The sequence below is a fragment of the Battus philenor genome, unplaced genomic scaffold, assembly GCF_028537555.1.
Source record: "Battus philenor isolate CCGP_79_NKW_IND1 unplaced genomic scaffold, ilBatPhil1.0.hap1 SCAF_21, whole genome shotgun sequence".
In the NCBI taxonomy this organism is placed as follows: Eukaryota; Metazoa; Arthropoda; class Insecta; order Lepidoptera; family Papilionidae; genus Battus; species Battus philenor.
Genome location: NW_027181684.1, coordinates 6,489,725 through 6,509,385, shown reverse-complemented (window position 1 = coordinate 6,509,385; position 19,661 = coordinate 6,489,725). Strand labels below are relative to the sequence as shown.

At 33.8% G+C, this 19,661-nt stretch overlaps 1 protein-coding gene across 1 annotated transcript; it reads left to right on the top strand.

Moving 5' to 3' along the window:
- Positions 1-1,380: 1,380 nt before the first annotated feature.
- Positions 1,381-18,626, top strand: LOC137923364 (zwei Ig domain protein zig-8-like). The gene is made up of 6 exons (XM_068766589.1): positions 1,381-1,450; positions 5,003-5,139; positions 10,944-11,154; positions 16,168-16,267; positions 16,347-16,504; positions 18,269-18,626. The coding sequence occupies exons 1-6, from the start codon at positions 1,411-1,413 to the stop codon at positions 18,535-18,537; spliced, it is 915 nt and encodes a 304-aa protein (XP_068622690.1). The 5' UTR covers positions 1,381-1,410; the 3' UTR covers positions 18,538-18,626.
- The last annotated feature ends 1,035 nt before the right edge of the window (positions 18,627-19,661 follow it).

Here is a 19,661-nt window from a genome sequence, read left to right as displayed (position 1 = left end):
TGAACGCGTTTTATACATAAACTTGGATAATGCTTTCACACCTAATTTATGTTCGACACGTATTATTGATTATTATAACTAAAATTTTAATGAATCTGTAAAATATAAACTTTCATTGAACACGTGTTATAAAGATAAAACAAATAATTAAACAATGTGAACAGTCAGTTCACATGAAACAAAATACAAAACTTTTTCAAGCTTGACTTTTTTCACGATCTAGTTCCCAAGTATTTTATTTATACACTTCTGAAGTTAAAAAAATGTAGATTTATGCATTTTTTTGTTATGATTGTACTAAATCTAAAATAAGATTGTAATTAATAATCTGTCTGACAAAACGGTTAATGAGTTTCTATGGGTGGAGGGTATTTAATTTATATTTCTATCACAGCATAACAAGGGTAAGAGAGTGAACCGCTTAGGGGTAAGTACCAATTCCAAAAGTTCAAAGCAAAGGATTGTTTCTGCGCATGGACTAATGCGCCGCCGCGCCATTTCATCCACCCGGTGGAGCAGTCGAATCCGCTCGCACGGCCGAACTGCGCGTCACATTTCGCTCTGTGAACATAATAACCAAAGAGATATTTAGCAAACCGGATAATTACGTGGAGGTCAATATTTTGGTGCCGAAAATAACTAAAATGATTGAACTATAGCCTGAATTTGTGTTTTTCGGAAATTAAAATGACAAGTTGTTTTATTAAATCTCTTTTATAATTAATGTTACGAATACGAGTAAGTTTCACAATGAATTAATTAAGGTTTTATTTGAATTATTACTTATTGTAATAAAATTTTATGACTGTACTTAATACTTACAGTGAGGTGTGTCGGCTATTTTAAATTGGGTTATAAATAAAGAAAACACCGGAACGAAGCCAATATTTTTATAAATAGCCAATTATTTTTTTAAATTTCAGGAATAACATTCGTCCTGCTAGTAACTAATATAGATCAATTTTAGTGAATGATATAATGTATGACGAATTTAATTTTATATTTGTTAATCGAAACATAATTTATATTTAAAGAAAATGTTTATATTATATGTAGATAACGTAATTTGTGTAATTATTTTGTGGATTATTTTGAATTCTTTTAAGTCAAAAATCTTCGTAGACAAATATTTTTTACATAAATATTTTTGCTTTATGGACCTTTTTATTATATCTATCAATTTTTAGATTTGTCTGTATTTTATTGTGCGTTAAATATTTTTTTGTTTATAGAATCATAGGGAAAATGATACTGGTTAAAGGGTATTCTTTTATTTTATCTTAAAAAGCATGTAGTTACATCGTTTTACTTTATTTAAAATAATTCTGTGCTACAGATTTTTGTGCAGTGTGGTGAATTGTTTTGAAATACTGTTTTGAAATAATGTGAAAATACTCATTATTTTTCAATATGGTGGGTGCCCTGCTTGGATTTGTCGTTCTATTATTTGGTAAGTTATCCAAAAACTATTAAATTTTTAATGTAACTGTTGTCAAATTATAACTAGAAACAAAGCAAGGAAACCGGTGTTAATTATTTATTGAAAGATTTTCAAATTTGTTGCCCAATGATTTTTATAAAAAAAATAATTTAAGCAATTCTATATAGATAAAATGTATCTTTGTTTTCTCCAAACTTTTTAAAAACCGTTTTACTCATATTTGATAAATGTATTGTTAAAATAAAATGACCAATATTAAATAAATGTGAAAATAATTTTATTTAGTGGACGGGCGCTGCTGACTTTCATTTTTATCTCGGCTGTGGGGTTGATTTCCCAGAGATTACATGTAAATAACAGTTCCAAGTGAAACTTACACCAAAACAACATATCTATCGCGTCTATCGCGTCTATCGCAAATAATGAAGTATACAAGCGAGTTGGCAAAGATTTCTGGTCTAAAAATATTAGATCGTCAGGAACTTATTTTCGATTTTAGTCAATTATTTTGATAACTAGAAAAAAAATGCAAAAGCAACAGTATGCCCTTTACGTATAATATAGTTTTTAAAGCACAATGGCTAATCTGTATCTTTCCTAGATGTCAGTGACGATGTTTGGAGGCCGCAGAGATCATGTACAATTACATTCATTAAGTTGATTTGTTATTATAATTTGTATTAGCTCCTCGTTGTAAAAATAATTAAAATATACTACTGCAATGATATTACTGTTACTACTCGTTGCAGTTTTAAAAGTTTGGATTAATGTACATTGTTAGTGTTAAAACCTGAAATGCCTTCGGCATTTGAAATCTCGTTTGAGGTTTTGGGACGACTATTGATATTTTTTATGAATGAGTTTTTTTTTTAAATTTGAAGTTTTTGAGACTCTCGCATTAAAGTATTACGACTGAACTTGTATTACGTGTCCAGCCGTGGACGTCCTTTGCCAAAAATAACGATGACGATGATGATGGAAAATCTAGCAATTTTATTTCAAACAATATTTAGACCAGAACCTTTAATGAATTAAGTTTTACAATAGTAGCAACTTAACTGTATATTTTATTTTATTATTATATATTATTATTTTCGAAGTTCGTTGTCAATTTTGATCTGTCTTCGCGCATGGCAATAAAATTTTCACGTGCGTACTAATCAGTTATTTCTTAACTTAGAGTGAATTGCTTTTTCGTTACTAGGTGATGTAAATAACAGTATTACCAATTTAGAATCGTTTTTTCGGGATAGTATTATCAACTTCGAACTATAAGATGTTTATTTTATCATTTTAGTGCTCGCTGATTTATTATTAAACTTCCTATTCCAAGGAATATTGACTCAAGCGTTGTATCCCTCACTACCGATCGTGATACTTTTTGGACAATTTGTCGTGTCCATTTGTGCCGGTCTTTAGCGGCGTGTATTGCTCGGTATCTTCGTCGCCATCCATCCACTTTCCGGTGCCCAAAAGTTTTCTAACTTGTCACCCTTTTTCTTGGTTGATTGTGTCATCGAATATTATTAAACATTCAGTGAATAATGCAAAAGGATTAGCACGATATTATTATAAGTATCTTCATTCGCTTCAGATAACATTGACCAAGCATTTCTTTTTCGTTGTTGATTCTTTTCCACCATTAGGAATTTCTTTCTTGGTACAAATTTGTGTTAGCTTTGGGGATATAATATTATACAATTATCAAATATTTGACCTTGTTTACGAATGTCTTGTTTATGAATGTCTTTTTATTGGAAATATTTGGAGAAGGCCCATGTCGAGTAGTAGACGTTCTATGGCTAAAATGATTATGATTTATGTTTCTTTACATAGTGTAAAAAGTTATAAATTTTGCTTGTTGAAATTTAGACCTAGGTGGTATCGTGTTCAAAGAATGGTTTCTAGAAAGTTAAAAATTACAAAATTAAAAAACGAGTGAAACATAAGACTTTTTAACAATTGCTTTAAATTGGCAATAAGTAGCAAGGTGTTTGCCAATGTGACGTCCTGTAGTGCTTTGATTTAAAAAGCTTTAATGCTTATGACACGGCCAACGAGAATTAATGTCCCATGGTAACGAGCTCAAGCATGTTGGCTTTGTTGGATTTTATATCTTAACAGCCTGACTATATTATCAATGGTTTAGTATTTATCTTTATCTTGAAGTTTAATTTGTTTCGTCACCAATGGAATGTAATATCAAATTATGTATTGTAAGTCGCTTCGGTCGGATTTTTTATAATCTGGTTTTTAGCAAGAATTATTATTATTTTTGCACATGCTGTGTTTTTATGGTAACTGTTTGTCTTTGGCAGAGCGTTGTGGCCTCTAAAACTCCTATATTTAGTATCTGAGCTCGAAAGCTTCCGCAGAAACGGCTCCCTCGGCTTTAGATTATACCGGATCGGGAGCCGCATTGCTCTTAGATCGCTTAAGCTGACGATCCATGGAGTGCCTTTGAGAGGAAACTCCGGCTTAGACTGTCACTCAATACGTGTAGCATTCCTATTCAAGGGAACCCCAGTGGGCCGAACTAATACTCGACCAGCTTCTGTAGTCGAACTAAACAAGATTTTGCAAAATGATTATTGACATTAGAATTTGTGGCATTAATTAATAAGACATAATAACATTATATTAACAAACTGTAGCACTGACATATGTACATGGACAAATTTAAAAAATGTAAACTTTAAAAAGGTAACGTCTTTTTATTCATCATAATAAATGTTTGAATCCAATCCTAGCTGATATAATACCAAAAATGTAATACCAAATTTTTACGAGCTTCAACTTTGTATTATTTTAAAGTACGTATAAATGTAATATGCTGCTGGACGTAAGCCTCCGCCACATATTTCCAATAGGACGCGGCCTGCATGCAGCTTCTTCCGACGACTTAAACAAGGTCGCCTGATCATCTTGTGGATGGATATCCAAGGCTGCGCTTGTCTATGGTTTGTGGTGTACACTCCAGAACCTTAAGGCTTAAGTAGCCATCCGTTCAGCGCACTATGTGGCCTGCCTACTGTCGTTTCAACATGCCAATCCCCTGGGAAACATTGGTTACTTTCGTTCGTTAATGGATATTTTCATTTCTGATAAGAATAAAGAAATCCGTATACGAAAAATAGGATAATTATGATGATTTTTGTTTTCAAAGATATTTATCGAATATAGTGTAAAGTGGTAAGTTTATAGATGTTTAGAGAATTCAATTATTTAGTTGTGTTTCCATAAAGTTCTTGTTTCAAACTTTTGCTGACGTTGTGCTTACGTGCTTACGCTGTGACGAAGCGTCTTGCTATGAATGTTAGATAGAAAAAAAAACCAAGAAATGTCATTATATAAGATGTTTCGTTATGTTAGGTCTTTCCGATAATGTTCACTCGCTATAATAGTCTACGAAAATAGTTCGATTATATAGTAAGAAGGTATAGTATTCCTCTAGCGTAGTCAACTTGCTAAGAGGTTCATTGTTAAGCAAATATTTCTAAATAAATTTTAACACTTTTAAATTACAATAACGAATATTGTCTTATGTTTTTGGTGTCTTAGGTGTATCAGCTCGGTCTGGTATTTGGGATCCTTTGGGTCAACCGTACTTCGACAACAGCACGAAGCGTGAAACAACAGCTGCAGTAGGACAGCCGGCATTTTTGCATTGCAAAGTGAGGAATCTTGCCGACAGATCTGTAAGTAGCATATTTATGTAAAGCATTATGAATTTAATACTATATGCCCAGACAAATTTCGTAATATCAAAAATGATTCGTCTAACGCAGTCCAAAAGAAATAAAATAGTTATTTTATAGTGATCCTTGATGTGATTATATTTTCATTACTATGTTCTTGCAATGTAGCATACATATAGATATTTTTATTACCACGCGTTTTTTTTTAAATTTTGATTGATGTCAAATGTTTATCAGCTAAGAACAGGTGTTTTAATTTACTACATGGCTTGAAAGGGAAAAGAAGAGTTGAGTGATGTTTCTCGCAGCAATGTAATTTTTTCTAACCATAACAACTTCCCTCATGCCTAACTAGAAAGAAATCATAAAATAGCCGAATTGGTCGCTCAGTTCTCGAATTTTGCAATTAAGCTATTAGTGTTTTTTCTTTATATGGTGTGATTGGTTATAAGGGATTACGATATGCTATCAATTAATTTTAGATACACCATATCAAAAAATCAATGTTTCAGAAGCAATAAATGTGAATATAGTGTTACAGACACACGTTTGTGCAAGTGATGGCATCTCAACACTTTTAAGATAACGAACGAAGTCGGACCTTACGCATAAAGATTAATGGTGGATTGCCACTTGGGGTCCGTTGTTGTTTACGGAATTCAAAAAAGTCCATTGGAAGTTTAGGTGTATACCGTTTGCTGATTAGTTTATTCATAAAATAAAACGAACTGCCTGGAACTTGATTCGTTTAAAAGATAAGTGCTGTGGCCAGCGCGGACGGTACACACGTATTTGAAGCACGATACGAGAGACGTATTTGTAACGCGATACGAAGAGACGTATTTGAAACGCTATAAGAAGAGAACATTTTTGAAGCGTTCAACTAGCGATAAAAAGAAAGACTTCTGCGATTATCCTTAAAAAGCAAATAACTTTCGTTTGAGCACATTAACAGCGTCTTTTATCTATTATTCTATACACTATATAGCATCGTTTCTTACCACCAATCTACGTATTTATAAGTAACAAAAGTAAAAAAAAGAGTTTTAAAATTTAGGTCACTACATATTCATTTTATTAAAATTAATTATATCTGTCCATGCAGACTTTGTATTATCAGAAGTTATTGGCTTATTGCATTCCAATGGACACAAGTTGTATTTCAGAGTTCCATTTATCCATAGGTGTAAGAGTTTTAAAGATTTTGCTAAAAATGAGCTATTAAATCAAATATAAGCTCGCAATTTTTAACATTTTCGCGTCAAATTCAGATGAAATTTTTGACGAAGGAAAACATTAAAAATCACCAAGTAAAATGTTTCATTCTAATTCAAGGAATTCCCACAACAAAGAGATGGTTCGCCGCACATAAAATGAAAAAAATCGATAAGCAAGTTAAACCAAATATTAGGTTCTATTAAACAAAAAATAATATAAAATATAATAAAACATATAAATAAAAACTAACCCAAAAAATAATTTAATATAAATACATGGCATATATTAATAATGATAGGGTTTTAAACGCAACATTTTATCAAGTGTGGTATTTTTAGTATTCGTTTCGGAGTTACATAGAATATTTATTAAAGTTATAATTAACGCAAATTTCGGATAGATTTACATTTCTTTTGTTATCCTTAAACGGTAAAATATGGTGATTTTTTTATATCTTTAATAAATTTTCATTAATAATGAAAATTTATACGAGATATATTGTCGACATGACTTAGCTGAATTGATTTTTCTCTCACTTTACTCAGCTTATGGTAATGACATTCCGTCCATGAATTTTTATAAGCAGGAAAATTACGTTGTATATCAATTACAAGGCTTTTTAACAATACCTTATTGGTTGTATCTACATATACATATATAATGATAACATCTTGATTTTAATTATACATAAATATTTATAAATAAGTTATCATTGTAGTTTCAGTCCATACACGCCCGATGCAAGGCATAGACCTACTCTAAAGATATCTATTGGGGGAAATACCATAATCGCCATGCTATGGACGCCAGGCCATGCAGAGGACCATGGTGTCAATACCCTGGAATCTTGTTTGTGAAGCAAAGGTGAATTCAGTGTGTGAAGCAAATTGTGAATTATATACGATTTTATCCAAAGAATTGAACCCGCGACCTACGATCGCCAGTCTCAGTCCTCTATCACTGAGCTACCATTGCTCCATAAGTACTAAGAAGTTATAAGATAAACTATTCCATAAATAATATTTACCTATTAATTAATTTTTATTATGTAGCCTATGATATAGTAGCATTTATTAGAATTAACAAACTTTTTACATCTTTCGTTATTATCAACAAGTCACACGTGGCGATTATATTGTTTTATCTGATTAACTTTTAATATAAGAATAATTATATTAAAAGTTAATCAGATTATACATAGGGTGATTGATTATTGGTATATAATCTTTAATGAGGTGAATGTAGAACATATTTGTTGTCAATTAATGTGTTCAAATCTCATTGATTTTAAAAATAATATATGCAAAGGAAATCCTTGATATTTTAAAATTTGTTACGAAACTAATTTTTTAAAGACAATGTTAGTAATAGTATTTAAAATGCAAAATTGTTTTATAAAAACTATTCGTACAAAATATTCTTACATAATCATTTTTGGTTTCACAATAAAGCAATAATATAAGTTATATTTAATCATCTGTTGTGTATTTCAAATAAAGCTATACATAATACGTTAAATGCAACTGACATCGAGCAATAGGCCTTTCTATAGAGGCACAAAGTTCACTGGGTTCAAGTGATCCGTCGGTCTATTTGAGGTCCGATTAATCTTCGATACTCAAACTTGCTGACGCATCGTTACCGCTGTGGACAAATGTGTAAAGCCCCGTTATCGAGTTTCTGGTTTTGTCCATTCAACATACGACGGGGTTTACGTAATGAAAACAAAAATATTAGTAATAATTTAGCTACACAGGCTATTTTTTTTATAGATGTACAGCTTATTTATTTAGCACAATTTAAATCCCTCCGCATAAAGTGATCATTATGAAACTTTATTGGAATGCGACACGTCAATTACTTCTGACAGAAGAAAGCTCTACCAGAATTCTTAAGGAGTAAAAAAATATAAATAAGTCTACGGGGACAAATAATAAACTATTATTTATTTTAATATGCTATAATGTGAATTATGAAAGAAAATTTTTTATAATTGACAATTTTAACATAATAATAATTACATTATTTATTATTATTGAAGCATTAATTAACAGCAAATGGGCTTATACTTCCACCCCTTTAAAGCTTTCACGCCTATAACTATAACTAATCATAATGTTTAGGTATATATACTTATTTTTTATTGTCGCTTCTAACATATTCTTTTTAAGCCCAAGAAAAGTAAGAACGAAAAGACGTAAAAGACCATAAGATAAGCGATATTTTATTTTGCCATTAAAATGTGCTGTTTCAAGCTCTCGTGACCTATGCAACATGCCCAGGTATGAGAGAGCAGTGGTCAGTTTAATAACTAAGTCAGTAAGATACACTGTCTTATATTATATATTAATACGGTGAACGCGGATGTCGTGTTAGGATATTCTATTACAAAATTTTGTGTATAGAATTGTAATGGTCCGGCCCAAACATTATATTAAAACCTTTAATCCCATAGTTTTAATATAATGTTTGTTTCGTAACTTTTTATAAAAAAATGTATACTAAAACAGGTTTTACACAGTTTTTTTGCAGTTATTTTTTGTGCATCAGTACCTTTACCGCGTTTAAATAAGAGTTTTTTCTCCGTTAGCCTGGTGCAAGTAAAAGATCGCCAATTTATATGTAATTCTCCCAAATTTTTAAAAATAATTTAAGGTTTGTTTGTAAGGTGCGATTTGCTCTGCTTCAGAAAGTAATTAAAAATAAAGTACAGTTCATGTTATGTTTTCGTATTTGAGAGAGCTATGCTCGGAATTTCGATGCAAGATCGTATCAGAAGTGAGAAGATCCGCAGAAGAACTAAGGACTTTTAAAGAACTGCGCGTCTGAAGTGACAGTGAGCGGGGAACATCGTACGCGCGACCGGTGGCCGTTGGGGCCGAAGGATTCTCGGGTGTTGACCACGAGGCGGTAAACGCGGCTAGGGCGGGCTAAGGTGTGACACATGGTATACCGACGACATACTTAAGGTTGCGGTATGTGGCTGGATGAGGGCAGCGCAGGACCGGTCATCGTGGTGATCTTTGGGGAAGGCCTTGCGTTGCGCGTCTGTCAACTCAAAAGAAGAAGAAGAAGAAAATGAGCCACGAAAAAATTGTTTGTTTTAAACATTTGTACAATATGGTATGTATTTGTGCTTCGCAAATGCAGACGAACCAAACAAATCGAATATATACTTCAACTATAACAAATTTAGTCTTATAAATAATTAATGATGCATAAGAATTTTCATTTATAGTCATTGGTGGACCGATTCGCATCCAAAAGACATAACCACGTGACCTTATGTGAAAACCTTAATATATCTCCGTTCAGCTTACCGGACCTTCTCAAGAAAAAATCTACAGCAGAATCTTTTGATGAGTTGGCCCGGCACATTGTCCTACATCTCAAGGCATTTAACGGTCTGTAGCGCTTGGGCAGCGACTTAAATAAAATAATGTAGCAACTAATATATAATTGTGTATTCCAAATTGTATTGTTAATATGTATAAATTTTAGCTGTATTTACCTGTGAGTGAAAATTGTAAAAAAGAAAAAAAATATAAAACGCTGTCATGCCTCGCAGCTGGGAGAAGAAGGATCCGTATTAAATAGCGACAACCCTCTCCCAACTGTCTGCGTTTAGTTAAAGCGAAAGATAAATACTGTAAAAAAAAACACCGGCGATACAAATTAGAATTAATAAAAAAAAAGTCATTGGTGGATGTGAATTTAAAAATATATGTACGATATCGAAAAGAGTATGTAAATCTTGTCACCAACATGAACACCACGAATTTAAAATGGAAATAAATTTAAGAATTTAAAATAAGAATTTATAATGAGCATGATTACAAAGGTTATTAATGTTAATCGCAATATTAGGCGAATGAGGGACCGTCAGGAAGTGTTAGTTACCTTTTTTTGTATAAAGCAAAAATTCCCCTTTTATTTATGCACTGTTTATGAATGTTTATCTGGTAGTTTATATTTTTAAATTATGATCCGTTTTCCATATCCTTTGTCAGAGTAACGACTCTTTATTAACAAATATTTTAAATTTATTACAACCTCATATTTAATTTTCAATCGAATTGTTAAAGACGCAGAAAAAAAACTATAAACATTTACCTTTAAATGCAAACTATTGTTTTACTTTCGCAGAAGATATTTCTTTTTGATTTTAAATTGTTTTTTTTATTACATTTACAAGGTCTTTCATCTTTTTTGTATAAAAAAATAGAGTCGCATAACATGTAAGATTGTTACCTAGAAAACTGTAAAAGAAGGATAATGCAAAAAGTTATTTGTATACGATGCTATTTTGACGTCTAACCAACATGGCGGACAGGCAACCTTGTTAAGGTCGTTCGACGACGCTGGATACAAGCGGCTTCCAACCGAACCCATTGGAATTTTGTTAAAAAAGCCTTTGTGCAGCAGTGGATGTCTTATAACTGAAATGATGATGATGAAGATTCATTTTGTAGTCTGTAAGCTTTTAAAAAATAAATAAATAATTGGATGATCATACGGTCATATAACAAGTTGTTCAAACAGCCGGGAGATTCTTAAACAGAATTTTAAAACAGTTATTTTTGCAGGTTTCGTGGATTCGAAAGCGAGACTTGCACATCTTAACGGTCGGCGTTCATACGTATAGCAGTGATGGCAGATTCGCCTCTCTACATGCGGACGGCTCAGACGAGTGGACGTTGCGAGTCTCGCCGGCACAGCCACGAGATTCAGGCGCCTATGAATGTCAAGTGTCGACGGAACCAAAGATAAGCCTGTCGTTCCGACTCACCGTTGTTGGTTAGTAGTTAAAATTTTAAACGTAAAATATTTCTTGTACAAACAAATTGCAATCGAAATATCGTTTATTCAATTAGACCTTTAATAAAACGCTTGCTCAGAATGCAGATACCTGCAGAGCGCAATGTGCACTAAGCTCAACGATCGCTCTTTTCGATAACTCATTTACAATTTTACAGGTTGCTACGTAGAACGAAATTCTATGTACGCTTCAGCATGTATGAAATTTTAACATTTTTTAAATGGAATTCTAAGTTGATAAAGACATGTGTCTAAAATAGATTCTAAATTTTTTTTTACAGAAATTCCTCAGTAAGTTAAAATATCTTCAAAAACTAATTATGTATTTAGTATTAATACGTTTATATAAGGTGTTTTTATGCGATGATTTTCCTTCTTAATTTGATTTTACTTTTTTATTTTATTTTTCGTGTTTTAGATATATTATATGGTGACACAAGGTCACCTACCTTTATTAATTTATCTATGAACCGCCCAAACCGTTAACCGTTAGAGAAAGCCTTCGGTATAAAGTTCGCCGCTATACATAAAATGTATAAAAACTGTTTAAATAAATAAATAAAGCACGACAATTTTTATTAATCTTTAATTTTGTTTTGGTATTGCTTACATATTCACGTGTATCATTAAGTTGCTTTCATATAAGAAATACAAATTAGCTTGTATATTTTTTATTTTGAACAACATATTATATATCCTATCCCAAACCACGTGCTCAACAAATTGCGTGTTTACAAATCTAAAATTAGAAATAATAAGACACTGGGGTATTGAACCTATATTTAACGAGCAGGTCAATGTTTCCTTCTCTCCATTATTACAAATTTACCAGGGGACTTGCTCAAAGTACTCATCTATTACGTAAAATCGCATATAACTTACGCGTAAGAGAGGGTATAATAAAAATAGTCCACGTGATCGGTCACGTGACTTTGAGTGGTAGTGGGGGAGGAGGTGGCATATGAATAACAAAGCGGTGATGGACTGAGCTCTATTAGAACAAAGAATAAGGCGCTGAGACTTTATGATAGATACAGGACCGACGAAAACAAACTCCGTCTCCGCAACTTACAAAGGCTGGTAACATAAAGTGGGATGCGCTGCTTAGAGACCTCGAGCCTTCCAAAGTTGCCTTCTGGCAACTGGCTCGGTGTATCAAAGCAGACAAAGTTAAACAAAAGTGAATAAAGTTGAAGAAACACATCGACAAGGATGAACGTTTGGCTGGCAACATGGAGAAACAATGCACTCCCTCAACCACTCCAGTGAACCCACGATATCGATGCGTGGTAAAAAACGAGGTCCGAAGCCGTTCGGTACATCCTCCCTCCGGACCAGACATCCCCCCCGTAACCTTCAACGAGGTCACTGACCTAATTAAGGGCCTGAAAAATAAATCAGCCCACGGCCCTGATGGCATCTCCAACAGGGTTCTCAAAATGCTCCCTCCCCACCTAACACTCCTCCTTTTCTCGATTTTTAAAACCCTTATCACAAGTTGCACTTTCCCTAACACCTGGAAGGAAGCAGTAATGATAGGAATTAAAAAGCCGTATAAACCACCCAACCTTCCAACTTCTTACCGCCGTATCAGTCTGCTCTGTATAAGCTGTACAAAATGGGTGTGCCCGATCGGCTCGTCAAGAGGAGCCTTCTTATCGAATCGTGCCTTTAGATATCGGTTAGATGGTACTCTATCCTCCCCCCACCCCCTCAAGGCAGGCGTCCCCCAGGGCTCTTGCCTATCCCCGCTGCTTTTCTCGTTCTACACCAGCGATATACCCATCGACCCGAAGGTCAACCTAACCCTCTTCCCGGACGACACTGCGCTATTCGCCACGGGAAAACACGCAGCCACCCCAACACGCCACCTCCAACGCGCAACCAATCGACTAGGCGAAACGGTGTAACATAACTCCTGAAGATGCCCCGTGGAGGGGTGAAACACGTGTTGAGTGATTGAGCGGTGGTAGTTGTGTAATTCGCATTGTTTGCCGCAAGCAAATTTATTAGCGGGCTGGCAGGCGGTGCACTTTATTGCACGACTACGACTGCATGTGCGGAAGTATCTATGTATTGGTCCTTTTCTTATTTAAAAATCTAAAAGGTAACGTAGTCTAAAGGTTTTCTTTTAAATTTTAAAAACATGTAACACGTGGGCTTTGGTAATATAAAGAGAACGTGGCTTAAGAATGTACCTATGGGGCTGCAACTCTTCCATATGCCTTTCATTACAGTTATAGCTCCATTCACAAACAATGGTACCTCGACGTGACAAAGAATTTAAAAATCTAAAATTAAGTGACATTTATTAAACAGTACTGTGTTTATTAAGTTAACTTCAAAGCAAACAGAAACATTACACGAGTAGTATTAAAAGTCATTCAAACTTTTGTAAATAGAAACGAAAAAACTATTTTAAAAATAAAACATTCTTGAAGCAAAATGTGTAACGAAAATTAAACATTTATAAAAAAAACTACTTTTTGAAAACGCGCCGTTTCGGAGGACCAACCTGTGAATGAATGGCTTTGAATTTGGGGGAATATTTTCATAGTTGGGACGCGTACTTTTCTATACGTGAATAAGTATAAGGCAAGCATTTTTGCACTTTCATATGGCAAAACCTTCGCAACATCCCAAAAAGAAAATAGTAATCTAATCTAATTTAATGTAAATCATTTTTCAATAACATCCTTTGAAAAAAGATAGCTTTATGATGATAAGAACGACTACTATATGGTGTAAATGATGTTACGCTGCTGGCCATTTTTGGCTTTGTGCAGCTTCATCGAAATTGAGCTCACAGAAACAGAGGTCCGTAAGTTGAAAACTTTACTCAGGTAGATCGCATCCCAGTTATAACAGTGACGCTCGCACGAAGTGGGACTATATTGTGTAGGTGTATAGTGTTTTGACTGAAGAGAAGCGTAGGTTAGCGAAGCGAGGACTATTCGGTGGTCGGGAGCCACACGAACCTCTCCTGACCACCCTCGCTTGACGCGGCCACCGGTGTCTTGAGTACGAATGTGAACAGTGTGGTGCATCGTGCCCAATGTGGAAAGAGTATCGTACCTTAATTTGAATTCCTCTTTAAGAGCGCTCTGATGGACTTTGCGGAGCTTTTCGGCTGCTAATGACACCTCGTCGAGGTTTATATTCAACAGATTTTGTGCTGGTTTAGGGCTTCGAGATTTTTGGGTGCTCAGACGGAGCCGCCATAAATTTAGTATTGGGGGGAGCAGACTTGCCTCTCGGATAAAGAGATTTTGCCTGGGGTGATGTAGTCGCAGGTGGGGGAGGGAGGAGAGGTTTTAAAGCAGACTTAGAAACTTTGGTCACGGGAGCAGAAGCTGGGGCGGTCCGTACGGCGCCTTTTGGCGCCTTAAGGCAATCCCTATTGTTGGCTGGTGGCACTTGCATTTACAGAGGACCCACGAACGCGATTCATTTGTAATCGCGGGGCGAAAGCAGTCGGCAGTGTAGTGGTATTCGAGATATTTAACGCACCTGGGGAAATTGCGGAGTGCCCCTACAGTCGGTACCGGTGACATTGGCCAACGATGCCCTTCCTGTGCGGGGCTTCGAAATAGAGTCCCGAAATGAAGCAGATACTTTGAAGTCGAAAATTTTCTTTTCTTCTGGGGGGCGTTCAAGAGCTGTCATGATCACTGCGATGGATGTGCTCTGAGAAAACATGCGCTTGGTATCGATGACGGGTAGACTTTCACTTCGAGAGGGAAGTTGCGGATGACGTCCCCCAAGCGGTTGTCTTCGGGAAGAGCATACGTGTCGAAGATGATGCCTTCCTTACCTAGAAGTAAGACGACGGGGGGCGGGGCAGTCGGAAGACACTTTCGATTCCCCAAACACTGAAAGCACAGAGCGTTCTTACATCGAGAGACGGGTAAGTCGTGAGACACGTGCGATAGCTCCGAGTGCTGAACTTGCGATGCCTATGAAAAGAACACATCAAACAAAAATATGATACGCGCGAGTTACACTCTTTCCATCCTTTATACTTTAACGGCTTTTTACTATTTATACTCTGTTAAAGTACACACACACACACATATATATCGAGAAATGAAACATCGCCTCGCTAATGTACAACGAGGAGAATCAACGCACCTTTCTACAATTTAGCAGGAAGGTCATAGGAGAAACCATCAAAAGGAATAAATAAGGAACAGAAAGTTACAGACTTTGTGATTGAATAGCAATAAATAGTGATTAAAAGATGAGAGTGAATATATAAATAATAAGTAAAAAAATAATTTTATCAAAATGTCCCTGTGAAACATGACAGGGAGTTAATATACAAACCCGACTGCCAAGCAAGGCGACTATGGTATATCCATTGACAAGCATTTATAGGCTGAAACGATGGCGAGTACAGTACATACATGGAAATATTTTAATAATATATATCTCGTATCGGCTCCATGTCTTCGTTAACAATTGTCTTTGACGTATTCTCGGTATATACTGGTCTGAGAAGTGGCGTATATATATAATCGTCACCGTCATATATATATCAATGAACCAATTCACTTATATCAACAAATGGTAAACCTGATAAACATACATTTATGTTATACATGTATAAAATGGTGTGTCAGTCTTGTAATAACTCTAAACAATTAAAATGTGATTTTATGTGGTTTAAATGTTATGTTTTTCGTGTTTGCAAGTTTTATTAAATGTATTTGCGCAATTATTTCGAAAATAGAGTTATATCTAATAGCTTTCGTAGTAAATGTACACAGTAAAAAGCGTCCTATTTAAACAGAGGATATCCTCTTTTTTGGATCGTCCAAACATTGACAGAAAAAAAAAATATTTTCCTTATAACATGTAGTTGTAAGATACATATTTATTTAGTTTTATTAACTTCATTACTACATATTATAAAGGAACTGAAGCAACAGATTTGGAAAAGGTGGCTAGAGAATAAGGTTTTTCATGCATTTTTCTCTCCGTTTTCAACAGTTTCCAAAGCCGAGATTTTAAATGGGCCTGAATTATTCGTTAGAGCTGGATCGGACATCAATCTCACTTGTGTTACAAAGCATGCCCCAGATCCGCCAAGGTATTTGTTGAACGATTTTTTTATGTAACTGGCTTAAAGAATTAAAAAAAGTAATGTGCATTTCTGTTGTAAATTGCAGTTTCATTTACTGGTATCGCGGCGATCAGGTGGTAAATTATGCGCAACGAGGAGGCATTAGCGTCGTCACGGAGCAGCGTACGAGGACCAGCCGTCTCCTTATAGCGCGGGCCTTGCCACACGATTCAGGGAACTATACTTGCGCGCCAAGTAGCTCGGGTAAACTTTATTCACGCGCAGTATACGAGTTATAACATGGAGTTGCTTTTAGAGAGATTGTTGGATGGACATGGATTTGGTTACCGCAATATTTTCTTTTATTTAAATTGAAATAACTGATACATAATTGATTTAATTTTTTATTCAAATATCTCTTTTTCTTAGCTTCCAGGCTGTGTTTGAGAATCCTTGTTACAGATTAACATATGTAACATATGTTATAAATATTACTATTTCATAAGTAGAATGCACTGCTATGTTCGAATCTTTCCATATACTTAATGGTACTATTAAGACCAAAAGATAATAACCATAGTAATAATCATTGGTGTGTTAAATAAGCTATTCAAAATATAATAGATTTACTCTTAAAGTTTTAATTTTTCTATTCATTTCAGTATTTTGATTTCTTAGTTTCAGGCAATATATAATATTAATATTATACAATGTCTAAATATAGAGTTGTTATAATAAATGGTATGTGGTGATTTCAAGTTTTAATTTACTTCATATATTACAATTTTTTACATTTTTACTATCGGATTAATGTTATTATTTTTTTGACGAAATTGTGATACAGTTATAAATACAGTAATAACCCGCTTTACGCGTGGGATACGTTCCAAAAAAAATCGCGTTAACTGAAATTCGCGTATAACGAGGTTTATGGTTAAACATAGTCAAAAATTATTACAAAAAAATACAAATCATTTTAATCAATCACTTTAATTCTAGGAACACTTTATGCATTACATTCTCTTATTTTTTACGGAAAAATACATCTATTGTCTTTTGGGTAACGTTTTGTTTACGTTCTTGCAAAATACGTTCATAACACCCAACACTGTTTTTAATTGTTTGACAGATGGTCAAAACACAATAGAGAAGTTGATGACTACATTATATTTATAGGCACTCTTTCGCGTAATTCGAGGCATTTGAGCGCGAAATTTGCAATTCGCGTTATAGTGAAACCGCGTATAACGGAGTCGCGTAAAGCGGGGTATTACTGTACTGATAATAATGGTTATAGTTCTTAGTTTTTTGTAATATTTTGTGTCCGGTTCCAATATTTTTATAACCGCGGTAGAATTAAAAAAGGTACCTTTTTAATATATTCGTTCCCTACTTGAGTTAGCAGCACTAATTCTAAGAACAAATTCTGTGCGTGGCTTTAGAGTTTTGTATTTTGACAAAAAAATTATTATAAACTAACAATTGTTTAAACTGGATTTAGTTTATCTCTTCTCAATCTAGGACGCATCGGAACGCCAGTAGCATTGTTTTATGTTAAGCGATGTTATTTATAGGGGAGTGCAACTGTTGTGGATGAACGTGTCAAATCGTGCACTTGTCTTGACGCACATAAGTGATAATTGCTACAAATTGAAATAAAAATTGAGGAAATGAATGAAATAAGTGAATAATTTACTTATTCGTGATTTTGGTCTTGTTTTAATGGCATTTTTAGACAGAAATTTATTACATTCTCTTTATTGTTTAATTTAGTCGTGTATTTTCTCTTTATAACTTAGGTTCTCGTTCGTAATTTATTAAATTTATATTACGAACTTAAAGTTTACTAAACCCATAATATCAAACTTGGCTCTCTAGAGTAACAATTTCGCCGGACTTGACTTACAGCAAAATATTAAGACCCATTTTGAAAATTTTTTTTGTACACAATGACCTTAAATAAGAAATGATCTTGTATTGATAGTCATACATTAAATATTATGTACATCGCTATAATTTTTCCCACAGAGTCGGCGTCGGTAATCGTCCACGTGCTCAGCGGAGAGCATCCGGCTGCAATGCAGAGCTCAAGTTCCACGCTCCGTTTTGATGTCCTCTTAGGAACATCCCTCTTCACAATGTACGCCGTCAACAACTCTCCTCGATCATCTTTTACCTTCATTGTGTTAGCTAATTACTTTTCAATTCTTGCAATTGCTATTTTCATTTTTATTATTAATGTTATCATTAATTTCATTCTTCATAATACATTTTTATTGTTAATTAATCTAAGATGACTAGATTTCAAACTTCCATTTTAATCAACGGTGGCGATATTTTTTAAACGAAAAATGCGGACTTTTTACGAAAAAACTTTTAAAATTAATCTGGCGTTTCAAATACATTGTTGTTTTGTTATACAAAATATGTGAATTTAGTTTTAAGCGTATTATTTCGATGTAAATAAAAAATAATATATTATATCTTTTGTCAATTAAAGGACAATTTTTGTTCATAAATATTATTCTGATTATAGGTAGCGTGAAGTAAAATTGCTTCTCATAAGCAACAGCACGTCTTCAGTTTTTCTCGACGAGACATGTAAATCCTCTAAGCTGTAGACATCTTTTATTTTCGAGCTGTGATCACTTGTTAACCTTTATGTAATCTAAGTTATTAATAATATTATTTCAAGAGGAAAATGCCACCCTACGTTTGAATCTGCCATTCACACCTTTACACAATTTTACAATCCGTTAAATTTCATTAAAATTTTTGATACTTTGAATTCATTAACATTCTCTTTAGTTTTGGAATTTCGATTCATGTTGTGTAACGCTGTAAATTATTGTTTTCGTTATAAAATTAAAAGGAATCTAATATAAATTCGTTATCGTCCTGAAACTGTGACAAAGTTTGTCCTAATGGTAAAAGGTACTATCATAGAAATGTTTATGTATTCAAGTAGGTATTTATTTTTGCACTGTACTTAGTTATCAAGATATAACAAATGAATAATGTTTGTATAATATCCTTCAATTACATTTCAATAATTCAGCTGATAAAATACAACAACATACGTACATTTTTCAATAAAATTAATAAAAAGGAGGGCATATACCAAAAAGAAACATATTGAATTTGTAAATATAACAATGTAAATAAATTAATTTTTAACAGAAAATCTCGACAATGTTCTATGGGTATGGGTTAAGTAATATTAATCTTGGATTTATTAACGAATACTAAATTTAAGTGAAATAGGATATACGGTTGTGTCATAAGAATTACTTCGAATTAGATAAATGTACATACGCGTTGAACGTATGTTTTGATGTTATAGGAAATAAAAAATTAAAATAAAGAAATCAACTAAAAAGTGTATTTAATTATTTTTATCCCGATTGCCTCGTTATATGTG

What these genes read in the sequence shown, in the direction of transcription:
- LOC137923364 (XM_068766589.1), top strand. Translation starts at nt 1,411, where the DNA reads ATGGTGGGTGCCCTGCTTGGATTTGTCGTTCTATTATTTG. An exon ending in GGAATCTTGCCGACAGATCT is followed by an intron (nt 5,140 to 10,943) that starts GTAAGTAGCATA and finishes TTATTTTTGCAG; the next exon opens with GTTTCGTGGATTCGAAAGCG. An exon ending in CATGCCCCAGATCCGCCAAG is followed by an intron (nt 16,268 to 16,346) that starts GTATTTGTTGAA and finishes TGTAAATTGCAG; the next exon opens with TTTCATTTACTGGTATCGCG.